We start from the raw sequence: 13761 nt of genomic DNA, 5'->3' as shown, positions 1-13761 counted from the left end.
GCATTTGGACTGTAACACTTACCTCTTAGTACAATTTTCTCCAGTTTTAGGATCCCTTTGGCAAAATGAAAATATTCACATGGAGTACACAGACAAGCAACATTACCCAGAGCACATTACTCACCATCCAGTAGGCTTCTCTTCTTACTAACACTTTTCCATCTCTCTCTGGTAGTGAAGGAATGCCTGGATTCAGGATTAGGACCTTCAGAATCCTGACTCTCAGTTTGACACACTCTAGCCATGTCACTTTTATACCTCTTCCAATAGCACTCTAACATGTTCGTTTGTTTCTGGTAGGAATATGGAAAGATGCTGACACCTTTGTTTCTGAAGTCACATAAGCTCTTCTGTATTCCTTCAAATTTTCTGTCATCTGTACAGTCACATTTCTGAGAATATATTTGCACTGCACTTTAAAAGTATGACATCTTCATCTCAAGGAGTGTGCCACCTATTCATACAGTACCTTGAGAAGAGTCAAACCTGGTCCTATCATACACACAGTATCAAATGAGGTCACACAGTATCCTTTCACACCTATTCCCACTGACTTCCATTGTTATTTTAGATAGAGGTGAAGACTTGAAACACAGCTGGTTGACAACTGTCTTAGCATGAGTCTCAAGTACGTACCATCGACCATTCAGAAGTGTGTGTATGGACACGCCCACTTGAAGCAGCCAATGACACTGGGATGGCCTTCTGTCACTCCTATCACACACTGCTTGCCAATAACTTCACAAGCCATTCCTGCTCCAGCCCATTTTTTCATTCAGTGAGTAATAGTGCATGATTCAATACTAGCAATTTCTGTATACTGTAGCAGAATGTTATGGGCTTGCGCATGGCATATCTGATATTCCGTTCAGTTGTGATATAGCCAGATTTACCTGTATTTGCCATCCAATGCTATTATTACCTTAGCTATAAGACTTTACACTACATACACTACCTATGCAAGAGTCACCACTCAGTAAATATTCTTTGACGCAATCAAGGAGTCTATCTTGAACAAGCTTCAGAGTGTACAAACTAGTAAGTTACATGTTTTATGTTTTACGTACATCTTAAATAGACTCCTGTGTATGGCGCTCAGCTGACAACCGTCAGATTCTTCAGTATGCAAAACTTACATCTTTTCACCATCTCTTTAATACATATCCTATCTATTTTATGAAACAATGTCCTATAAATATATCTTTGAGAATGGGGGTAAAGGGTGAGAGAGAGGAGGGTGTAGGTGGGGCCTTTGTTATGATAAATGGAAGGACTGCTGTCCCTCCCTGATGGCTGTAGATAGCTTGGCCATCATCACATCTTTGGTGCTATAGTCCGGGAGCTTCAGGTAATTGACGCAGGTCATCACCGACGGCAGAAATTTGTCTGGGTTCTCTGACCCCTCAAACATCTTGCGCACGATGGTCAGCGGAGGGTTTAGGGAGCGAAAACCTTGGAAATCAAGAACACATGGAGGAAAATTTCATTAGAATGAGAAATAACACATTTTAAATATAACACTGAGCAGTGAAAAGCTTATATAGATATTAAGAGTCTTAAGCAAATGGAATAAAGATGCAAATGTGATATTCTCATGTTCAACACACTGCTCTTTTATTTGTTCTTTTATGTGTAGTGGAAATTCCTTTGACTTACTGGGGGACTCTTGGAGATACTATCAAACAGGACTCCAAACTTTTGATTTTAAAAATGTAGACTTTTACATAATAAACCAAAAATTAGTGCATGGATAATTGTACCACATATATTTGAAAGCTTTTAAATGTGTTGCTAGGTATGGACTGACCTCCAACAGGCAGCTTGGGACTCCCTGTCACAAACTGGAGGAATTCTCTCTGCTGGCTGTCGTCATAGGAAGCCATAATCTCAAACAGCAGCTTGACGGCTCGACTGAAAACATGACAGATATGTAAGGAGACAGGTTAGAGTAATCGATCACACATCGACTTTCTTTCAACATTTTAAATGTAACATATGGAATATAGTGGACTCCCGTTCACAAAATCTTCGGGAGCGGCAGCTTTCTTTCGTTATATCGAAATTTTGTTATAACTGAACAAAAACACAATAAAAAACATAGCGTGGATGTTGTTGCGACCTGAATTTTTACTTCGTTGCAACCAGAATTTCGTTATAACCGTGTTCGTTATAACGGGAGTGCACTGTACAGCTAATGTTCTTACCATCACTTGTAGACACGAGTGGCAATTCAGTTCAGAATTGTTTCATAATCTATATGGAAAGCTGGTCTCGTTCATGACATTACACACATTTCCCAAAATGAGGTTTCCTAATAATGAAGACAGCCCAAACTCTTAGCCCCCATGGCAGCGGCAAGCTGTTTGAAGTTCTTGCTCAACTTTCGTGACCATCTGCAAAATTCATCTTACCTGGCCGAGCGCAAAAAATTACTTGCACAAAAATTTGCACTTTTACAGCATTACACAGTGACAGAGAATAGGGTATTACACTTTCTCTGCTTTAAAGGCGCATAGTCCCAGTGGGTAAGAGGGTGCTGTTGATGATACTGCCGATCACCGTTAACATTTATACCAAGATTGCCGAAGTTGAGCTGTCATCAAGAGTAAAGCGCGTAGGTGTTGCTAGGTAACGTTGCCTTCGTTGTCTTCTCTGTGCATCACGCAGTCTGTAGTGATACTAGGGTGCGTGCATATATACGTGCTTCTTAATATGATATCACAAAAGAAGTTTGCTAAGCTGCCATCCCCCTCAGCCAAATCATGAGCCAAACTGTGATCAAACCACTGACTACAGTGGATCGGACTTCTCCGGACTTGGGGAAATGGGTCAAAGCGTAAGCACTTAAGAAGAGTCGATAGCGTAGGTCTCTATTAGGAAACTTGCGCCATGCGCCTGCGTACGCATTTGACTAAACCACTGGGACCATGTGCCTGTAAAGAAAGACAAATATTTCTGCTGGCACAGAACTAGGCAAACAGAGAGAAAAGGAAATGTAGAGACCAGACTTACCTGTCGTGTGTGTAGCCATGGTCAGGCCTACAACACTCCAGCAGTGTCTTAATATCCCATGGCTCTATGCTGTTACCACAAAACAGCTGATCCAACTGTGTGGGAGAAAAGGCTTTGTCAGGCACAAGTCTTGAAAGCACTAAGACCCAACATTCACATGACTCAATAGTGTATGCATTTGTGACATCCCATTGTCAGAGATTAAGCCGTTGAAGACGAGTCCTGAGTATACTCAGGCAGGCATCTATGGGAAAAGCATGCTGTAGCAAAATCAACCCGTCCTCAACAGGTTAAGTAACTCCAGCTGTCTGCCCAGAATGTATGGCATATCACTAAATATACTTCACTTGTCAGAATCATTAGTGTGTGTCAAGCATTACATACTCTCAACAATGGTCTATCCATACAATTCAATTTACATTTCCTACATTGTACTGTTTTGTTCACTTTTGGGCATCTACATTCTTGTTCACTAAAACACTAGACATTTTTCCCCTGCACACAATGGAAGTCATTTCAATTAAAATATACATGAAAGATAAAAGGTGGTGGTATGAAAAAGTGGTACTACAAGATACTTGAAAACTTTACAATGATATGGAAATATCTGAACAGCATATACAGCACTACTTGATGCATTCATGAGTCCTGCTAAAGGGGTAATTTAGTTAAAGGGGTAATTTAGTAACACTATTAGGCTTTTTAACACATACATTCTCCAGAAAGCTGGAACAGCGGTCTTTGTAACAATGGCTGCTGTCCATACACACATCAGGGCTTTAGGCATATTATCGAAACTGTCCATTCCTCTTGGAACGATGTTGGTGAACTCATGAAAATGTTGTCTGGCTGTAAACTAGACATGTATCTCTGAACACTTACCTCCTCGGCATAGAAGCTTTGTAGATGAGAGAGAGGAAAGACAGACTGAAATCCATCCTTGAGGGCCTCAAACTGACGGGACACACCCTCAACCAGAGTCCAGTGTACTACAAGCTGTTCAGAAAGAAACAAAACACACAAATTTATAGTCCACTGAATGATGTAGTAGCACTCTATTGCAAGCAAATCTCACTTTAAAATGAATTAGCTTCAGGTGGCACACATCACTACAAAGCATTTGAAGAAAAACCAAGCGCAACCTCCACATTTGTATTGGGACTGGTAAGTATTGGTAAATTCCACCTTACTTTCCCAGATAGGTACAAGCAATTGCCCAGCTAATCCTAAACCAGCATATATCTCATGATCTTTGAAGGTTTGCTTGACTTATCAGGACTTTCCACACAATAAACCGCAAACCCATGTTCATGTTTATATACACACATAAAACTTCTCAACCTACTTATATGATGTTACGAATTAAATGCTGTTTCTGTTTTATCACACAATGGATCAATGAAGCTATAAATAGTCAATTTCTGTTCAAAGCCCTACAAGATTTAAATGACTGAGGTTGAAGTTTTCAGATTCCTGGTGAACCTAAGTAGGTAAAATGTGGATGTGGACAGTTTCAAGACTGCAATGAGTTAAATCTGAGAAAGAAACAATTTTCAGACCACTAGGGGTCAGATGAGAAAAGACACGGGCCACAGGATGTGACTGACCACAGGGTATGACTGACCACAGGGTATGACTGACCACAGGGTATGACTGACCACAGGGTATGACTGACCTTGAGATAGTCGTCCAGGTTGTGGATGGTGACACTAATGTCCTTGCCTCCTTTCTTGAGTTCAATATTAGGGTAGCCAGGGAGGGTGAAGTCAAGACCAAGCTCTTCCACTGGGCTGCCATCAATACTCAGACTCTCCAGGGCCAGCTGAAGACTTGCTGGAGTCTGATCACAACAGATTAAATCAAATTTAATAGGTCTCAGTCAGTCTAAAGAACAATCTACACATTGCCGGAGTCTGATCACAACAGATTAAATCAAATTTAATAGATCTCAGTCAGTCTAAAGAACAATCTACACATTGCCGGAGTCTGATCACAACAGATTAAATCAAATTTAATAGATCTCAGTCAGTCTAAAGAACAATCTACACATTGCTGGAGCCTAATCAAAACACATTAAATCAAATTTAATAGATCTCAGTCAGTCTAACGAACAATCTACACATTGCCGGAGCCTAATCAAAAGAGATTAAATCAAATTTAATAGATCTCAGTGAGTCTAAAGATCAATCTACACGATCACATCAAAGCAGATTAGATCTGACAGATTCACACCAAATTTGAAGTACTCTTGACTTTCATGTCTTTGCCATGATTTGTATTGTTTCTTTCAAGCATCTTTAGTACTCTTTCCTAGTATTTGTACAGAAATCACTGCACAGTAACGGCTAGTATGGAGATTTCCTTAACACTTTTTAAATTCATTATATTTTGCAAAGCCAGGGTAAAAGAAAACTAATCAGTTTCTTGATCAATTCACCTGAAATCTTCGCAGCACTACACATTGTCATAAAAAGCACAGAAATGTGGGTATTTCTTTTGAAATTTATGTATCATTTCTATTGTAATGTGGCAATGATTCTTGAGTGCACAAGTCATCGGGTGAGAATGATAAGGGCGTTAAGTTGCCACTAAAGCCAAAGCGTTCAAGGCATCTTAAGGCCCTTCTCATTCTCAACCGATGAAGTGAAGATGACAATCACTATTTCTACCTTGAATACACCCTCCCCTCCCCCTACTTTTGTCTCCCTAGGTCCTCTCCTGCTCATGACCTCCTTTTCCTTATCACCTTCATTTACTTTCAATAATACTACCACGACCACCACCACCATCCCCATCACCATCACTACCACCCCACCATCACCATCACCACCACTACCACCATCACTACCACTACCACTACCACTACCACTACCACTACCACTACTACCACCACCACCATTACCACTACTACTACAGTGGACTCCCTAATAACAAATCCTCAGGCCGGCAGTTTTCTTTCGTTATATCGAAATTTCGTTATAACCAAACAAATAAACAATAAAATTACATAAAGTGGATAACGTTACAGCCCGAATTTTTACTTCGTTATAACCACAATTTCGTTACAACTGTGTTCGTTATAACGGGAGTGCACTGTACCACTACCAATACCCACCACCACCACTACTACTACCACTACCAATACCCACCACCACCACTACCACTACCACTACCACTACCACCACCACCAACATCACAATTACCACTACCACTACCAGTGCTCCTATTATTTCTACCTGTGAGGTGTCCTCTATAAGTCTCTTCTTCTGCTGCCCAAGCTCTTCTAGCTGCTGGAAGGAACGAGCCAGGGTACGGTCAATGAACTGAAGGTCAGATGAGGTCAGGCTGGACTCTTGACCAAGGAGCCACTTGTAGAAAGGTAGGCTGAGAGGAATGTCAATCTGGGCAGAAAATGACCAGAGAAAAACTTTGGTAGACAATGAAGACGGGCCTTTACTCACATGTTGGTAAATAAAAACAAAAATTGGCGATATCATTACTTGTCCAAATTAATGAAATTCTTGCATTGCGTTGTCAAGTTGCAAGAATTTCATTAATTTGAATAGATACGCTGTACCCACTGAGGGTATTGGAACCAGCACTGGCTGTCGGGTGGTAACTCGGTGGTCTAGTGAATAAGACACCTGTGAAGTGATCAGGTCATAGGCTCGAATCCGGCGCAAGTATGCACACCCATGATTTTTTTTTTTTTATAAGGGCTACTACCAAACACTGATTAATTCGGTGCTTATTTACGTCACTGCACAGAAATTTGTCAATCAGTTGCAACCATTAAATGCATCTAACATTAGATCAGGATCCAAAGCTTTGACAATCAGCATCAACTTCTATGCTGCATTTGTCTACAGGCAGGCTTTGTGACCAATAACATGGCAGATTTATGGAAACAAGAGGAGGCTAAATTATGTCCCATGGTAGCTTAAGAGAATAAAGAATTCCATGATGCTAAATTTGATGTTGGCTGATTTATGAGCCTTTTCTTGTGAAAGGTTGCAGCAAAGAAAGATGAAAATAGACTGTAAGCACAAACCATCCTGGAATCCATGAGAGCCTTGGCGATGAAGCGTCCCATGAAGGTGAACTTAGCCTTCACTTTGGCCACCAGTGAGGCTCTGGCATTACGCCCCAGTGGGGATGGGAAGAGACCATGGGGAGAATGGATGTACTTCACACCGGCTTGTTTGCCTGATGGACAAAACACATCGATACAGTCAACAAATAGAAGTCTTTTGTTCTTCATCTATCAAATTAGACAAACAAAACATTTATTCAATTGAAAAGGAAAGGATGCTGGATCTCCTGACAAGATAATAGATTTGTATTTCACTGATGTCATTACTTTAGAGGAAAGGTTCTAGCAATTAAAGTTATCCAATTACAATAAAAGTTGGTGTATCACATTATTCCAACTGCTACAGTACGTACTTGGGCTACTGTTACTAAGCAGTTGACTTCAAACATACTTTTCACTTGTCTGCTAACAATAAACCTTATCAGGTTCAGAAACATGACCACAAAATGCTCAGGAAGAGATCTTCTGCCTCATATTTTTTGATATTATACAAACTGGTCACCTTTGGGGTCTGGAAGTAAGACTGATTCTCCCCTCCATAGCTCCAGATCAGCTCTCTGAAGTTCTCTGGACACAAGAGCATAGAACTCTAGAGTGGGTCCAAGACCAGTCCCAACCTGTGGTTAGAAGAACCAAGTGTCACAAGCAGATAAGACATACAGACATAGTACAGACAACAGCTCTGTAGAGAAAATAAATTGTGTGCCTTAATGATTAGGTGTTTTCATTATATGACTAAATTAAACTGTACTACAGTGGCATGTCTCACTGAGTGTAGGCTTTAAAGAAAAAATCAAAGACACTACTGTACCAAACAAAACTAACTCAGATTGAAATCAAATCTGTTATCATGCTGAGGTAAACTAATCTCTTATTAATCTCTATCATGGCACAAATACAAAAGCAGCCGTCTTCAGTCACTCCTACACACTGGTATCATTACATCACTTAATACACATACTGCGTGACAAATCACTGCAGTGCAATACATGAGTAGATAGGAGAGAAAAGACCTCTGCTGTGTCCCTAATGCCTTTGAAGGTGGGACATGACTTCATACCTCATCCTCATACTGTATTTCTAGCACAGCTCTAGAATTTGCCAAGTCTTCCATCACTGACTCTGCCTGACGCAGTAGGTCTCCTCGAGACACACTTCTCTACAAGGCCAAGACAAAACACAAGACATGGTTACATCATTCAGTTCACAGAGGAACGGCCCTCCTTTGTCACTAGAATATTTCACACATCAATATGTCCATTTAAATATCAATGTACATTGAATATATTCATGCAGCATTTAATGTATCTATGTCTCCATGTATTAAACAAACAAGATAAAGTCTGGTGTCAAAGAGATGATGGCATACACAACATGAACAAGTCAACTAAGGGATCCTTTGTTGCTGAAATCTTTACTCACTACACGTAACAATATATCACAGAAATCATCCAAGCATTATTAGAGGCAAGACATGCCTGTTACAAATGCAAACATCATAGACACAACTTAGAAAAAATGATAAAATTTCTGGGTTTTTATTCCATTTTCCAGATAGAGTTATAAATCCTACAAACCCTTATGATAACACATAGTCTGAATTGAGGAAGGACATGTCATGAAGACACAACACAAGAAAACAATTGGTATTTATATCAATCCTTCTAGGAGAACGAATGTTTGAAGTGCTTTATCTTCACTGAGAACAGATAGACATTTAATGGATCAAGACACATTTTAAAGACAACACAGAAGTGCATAAAATACTGTTACCATCAATACCCAGGGAATAACTTTCCTGGTATCGCATCGTAATTTGCGATGCATTTTTACACAACTACACAAACTATCTATTGTGTAGCAGTTTTCTTCCATAGAAGTGTACAGAATACCATTTGAAATATTGTTCATCAGCTGAAATTGCTAATCAAATTTGAATTTGAAAATTATTCCCTGATTACCCATACTTACTTTCCTCCTGTCCAATCTTGGGGCAACTCGCTCACTGTTTTCAGAGGTGGACATCTCAGGGTTATTGTCCTGCAGACGCTGCATGGCTCGGTCCCGGTCAAAGGCCGTGGTGTAGAAGAGCAGCTGACGGGTGTCGAATGGCAACAGGAAAGGGCTGGGAGATGAAGAGAGAATCAAGGTTATTATTACCTCAAGATCACATAGTTTGGGTTTAAACTTACCTCTTCAATACTAACTCAAATACTAAGAATACAATTGACCTTTCCAACAACATGCCATAATTCAGATATAAAAACTGGCTCATTTGGTATCAGATGTAATAAAAATGGCCTTGTTCAACATATGACAAAAATACACCCATAATGATTGTGCATAAAAAGCTGTGACTTTTTACCATGATTCTAAGAAGATGGTAATGTTGAGGTGAACTGAGATTCAACTGCATTTGTTATGTATGATGCCATGTAAAGATCAAATGTGCATTAAAATTCTGTCATTATTCATAATTGTTGCAAACATGAGCCTGAAGTAATGTTTAGACAGGACTCGACATTACCAGTGGCCCAGTGGCCAGGTGGTCCAGGGCTACTAAAAATTAGTGTCGGGTCACCAAATTTATCTTTTGGTGGTCCGATTGGGCAACTACGATTCAAAATTGATTGTCACTTTTGCTTTTATTTCGGGCCACTACATATCTTTTTCGGGCCACCTAAATTTAAGATGTAAAGATTTTAGCGGCCTTAATGGGCCATCAAACAAAAAAGTTAGTGTCGAGCCCTGGTATACATAGTAGATAAGTAAAGCAAACAAGTGCAAGTGCACAATGTGTCGTTGATGGCAGAGAGAGTTAAGACTCACCAGGCTTGTGCCACAGCATTGAGCCAGGATGGCAGGTTACCAGTCATGATCACCAGGGGGTCCTGTAGCTGACGGTTTGCCTTAGCTGTCAGCTTACTGTTGACAAACTCACTGCTACTAATGGCTTGCTGTGGGAACACACCCTGTAGATACAATCAAAAGACATCATTAGCTTTATCCAAGGGATGTGTAATCAGTGTCAGTCAATCAGCTGTGTTCACACCAATACAACACATTCCTGTAGTCACACCAGCTGTATTAACACCAATGCTAAGTATTGTATTTGAGTGAAATCACTACATCAGGCATACACAACTGTGGACTAACATTCTAGAAAATGTTCACATCACACAAAAACAATACAATCCTCTCATTCATACAAGAGACTGCAAAAAAGTTGAGATAGTTGCACAGATAAAACTAAAATTATGCTTTGGCAACTTTAGTGTAAAACTGTTCAGTTTATGCTAGCACCTGAAAAAATGTCACAAGTCAATGAACAACTACTGGAGGCCACAATGACTTGTCTGTAAAACTACAATATGTGGAAATGTAGGTACTGTATATAGACCTTTGTATGAGGATCAGTGCTGCCAAGATCTTAGGTAAAACAGAATGCCAGTTACAAAGCCAAATACAATCATGAACTGTCAAAGATTCCTCCAAGGGTACAGATGGAGATGATGCAGGATTGAGGTACTCACATCATAGACATTATTCCAGTGTCTGCTGAGTCCATAGAGAACCCTGAGTAAGGTAATGGCCTCACAGGAGGGGTCGTCAATGGGGACGGATCCCGGCAGGTTGCCTTGGAGATATTTTGTTAGCTCCTTCTGGGTAGCTGGGCATGTACCATCTGGGTAGGAAAGGAAGATGTTTGGTTTAGTTTGTAGTGACATCACACACCTCACAGTTTCACTTGCCAATCCATTATGACATGTTTGAGGGGTTAACCTCGAAAAGCAACTTTGCTTTTGTTATCCCCATCCACTTTCTTGTATTTATACAGCCTTTTGTGATGATTATATGTATGTACATATGAGTTGTCATTTAAATGCAGTATTGTATTGTTTGTTTGTAATTACAATCATATTTTGTTTATATTTTACCTGATGTGAAAAATTGAATAAATTGAAACTGAAATCACACACACCTCACAGCTCCATTCACCAATTCACTATGACATCACATAAGAAACACCCAACAGCTTTTCTCACCAATCCACTGACATCACACACCTCACAGCTACACTAACCAATCCACTATGACATCACACATACCTCACAGCTACACTCACCCATCCACTATGACATCACACACACCTCACAGCTTCACTCACCAATCCATTATGACATCACACACCTCACAGCTACACTCACCAATCCACAATTCATCATGCTTCCTCCCTTTGGACGATGATTTGGAGGATGAACTTCCTGCTTTGCCTTTCCGAGAGCTGCTAGCTCCACTGCTAGTGCTGCTGGACGTTGCTGCCCGCTGAGTGGACGTTGAACCAGACTCGGGCACTGGCCGATACCTGATACACAGTACATTCACAGCACCAACACTGGTATTAATTCCTCCTTTCTTGAAAATAATTTTTCTAAACATTTTTTCTGCTACCTGATATATATATAAAAGTCTCATGCGGTGCATTTTACAATAAACCATTACAAACATGAACTATCACAATCGACAATGGAGAGCGAAGACACCACAAATTTTGAAAGGAAGAAAAGCTCTATCAGTGCTTGATTAAGAAAGAAGATAACATTGATTATTCAACAACCTGTCAGCAAAACTAGATGAAAGAAAGATTTCACTTTGCAATGAGTTTATGCAACATGGTAGCACCTCTTATCCTCCCTGATTATGGGTGAACTTAATACCCCCTTGAAAAAACAACAAAAACACAAAACCACAACGTATTGTATTGCATTTATGATTCATATGCTTATTAATATGATACTCAACATCTATCGTCATTAGATCTCTGGAGATGAAATCAAGCTGACAGTGAACACAAGGTCTCACTCAGTGTCAAGATAACCACCATGGCTAGAGTCACTCACCAGATGGTATGTGTCTTGATCCAGATCCCAGCCCTCCCCAGTGGATTACTCTCATCGTCTGTATCTCTGTCATCATCAGTGGATCCAGCCGAGTTGCCACCAAACTGCTTGATGGCCTGATACACAGTCATGCTGTATGGGAGTACCTGTTCCCCTATCAGGAACTGGAGCTTGTGTTTGATGTTGGTGTTGGAACTTGAAAAGGCGGTAGCCTGAAGGCACGGGGTGAGTGAAGGGGACAGACAGAGAGATGATGTATTTGTATCCTTGAATTCTTAGTTGTCTTCATCTTTGTATGTCTATGTCCAGTCAATTCTAACTTTGAAACCACCTCCCTACATCAACCAATTTGGAGCAAGTACTTAATTCCCTGACACAGGAAGACAATCCATGTAAATGGCTATCTACTTGTGGAAATTACATTTCTACTGATCACAGGGACCATTACAGCCAGGTTTGGCTGTGCGTCATCTCACTGGGTGTCGTGAGTTTGCTCACAGGATAGCTTTTGCATGTTTTTTATTCCTTTGAATCAGGACATTAATTACTGGAACATGGCGTGCAAATATATTTGTGTGCTTTTATTTTCGCACTAGCTTCTGGTTGCGCAAAATGCGCAATAATTGATTTTTTTTACAGTACATCGCTACAGCAAGAACAGCAACAATAAACCTTGAATTAAACTTCTGAAAATATCCTTACAACATCCAGGAATTCTATATACAATACGCAACAGCATACTACAGATCTTGGAAGAGGTTCATCTCATTGGTAACTCTCCATAAGAAGCAAACTTTCTTGGTTCGTAAGCATTTTTTTCTTCTTCTTTTCCTTTTTTTTTTCCCAGGCTTCGTCAAAGCTTTTGCCTGTTTTTTGCAGGCTTCGCCAGACTGGCCAGTCTGACAAAGCCTGCAAAAAACAGTAGGCGAATGCTCACAAAGGTAAAATCAACCTCTGATTGTAAACTAAAAGACGTTGCTTCTTAATGTAAACTGCACGCCGACACCTAGCATATCCATTAAAGTTTCTTTGTCATAAAAATGTGTATCACTTTAATCACAAATCAATTCACAAGGGATAACTTTATGAAATTGTACTATAGACAAGTACTGGATAAATACATAGGCACATAAACTCAAAAGAGTTACGGTGATCAACTTTCATCAAATATCCAGTATTATTCAGATCTATTGAAATCCAAAAGGGGACTGATAGAAGGAATGTTACTCACCACTGACTCATCAATTTCATCATCAGAGGCATCATCATCACTATCTTCATCATCCTGAAATAAAGAGCAACAAAAAATTCACAGAAAATCACACTTACACCAGTACTTGCATAGATAATTACTAATGCTATCAGTTTCTTTTCAATGTATTGTAGGCCTTCTGCCAACATCACAATTTTGTGCCTGATGCCACTTGTCAGGAGCTTTTAACATGAGCTAAGTTCTCAACTCATGTAGCATTACTGAAGTAGCAAAGCATCAGACCACATACCATCACGTTCCAGAATCTTAAATGAAAGAGTGGTTTCTCCGTTAGTTTTAAATGCAGCTTCAGATTTTTCATGATTAAATCAAACACCATGATCAGAACTTCTGCTTCACAACTACACACCACTAGTATCTTAGTATGTTTTCAGTGTTTGTTTTTCCTTTCTGGTCGTCTTTTTCTTTCTTTTCGTTTTTTTTTTCCTACATAAGACAGACTGCACAAACTTGGAACAGTGGCACCTTTGATAGGGAGATGA

The 13761-nt window shown here is 39.9% G+C and overlaps 1 protein-coding gene across 1 annotated transcript in view; it reads right to left on the bottom strand.

The window, feature by feature from the left end:
* Positions 1 to 1204: 1204 nt before the first annotated feature.
* Positions 1205 to 13761, bottom strand: part of LOC139730774 (E3 ubiquitin-protein ligase TRIP12-like) — a 78556-nt gene continuing 65999 nt past the window's right edge. Inside the window, exons 28-42 of the mRNA XM_071641637.1 lie at positions 13238 to 13291; positions 12007 to 12218; positions 11314 to 11471; positions 10639 to 10790; positions 9935 to 10077; positions 9077 to 9230; positions 8166 to 8264; positions 7608 to 7722; positions 7064 to 7218; positions 6249 to 6413; positions 4688 to 4852; positions 3895 to 4008; positions 3013 to 3107; positions 1808 to 1911; positions 1205 to 1452 (exon numbers count right to left, since the gene is read on the bottom strand). Of these exons, the coding sequence (XP_071497738.1) occupies positions 1256 to 1452; positions 1808 to 1911; positions 3013 to 3107; positions 3895 to 4008; positions 4688 to 4852; positions 6249 to 6413; positions 7064 to 7218; positions 7608 to 7722; positions 8166 to 8264; positions 9077 to 9230; positions 9935 to 10077; positions 10639 to 10790; positions 11314 to 11471; positions 12007 to 12218; positions 13238 to 13291 (2082 nt within the window). The 3' untranslated portion in view covers positions 1205 to 1255. The remainder of the gene's footprint in view (positions 1453 to 1807; positions 1912 to 3012; positions 3108 to 3894; positions 4009 to 4687; positions 4853 to 6248; positions 6414 to 7063; positions 7219 to 7607; positions 7723 to 8165; positions 8265 to 9076; positions 9231 to 9934; positions 10078 to 10638; positions 10791 to 11313; positions 11472 to 12006; positions 12219 to 13237; positions 13292 to 13761) is intronic.

This window comes from Diadema antillarum, unplaced genomic scaffold (genome assembly GCF_040938485.1).
Source record: "Diadema antillarum isolate AM-2024a unplaced genomic scaffold, OU_Dant_1.0 seq00000333_RagTag, whole genome shotgun sequence".
Classification (NCBI taxonomy): Eukaryota; Metazoa; Echinodermata; class Echinoidea; order Diadematoida; family Diadematidae; genus Diadema; species Diadema antillarum.
The sequence above is the reverse complement of the archived record's forward strand: the minus strand, read 5'-3'. Positions and strand labels throughout refer to the sequence as shown.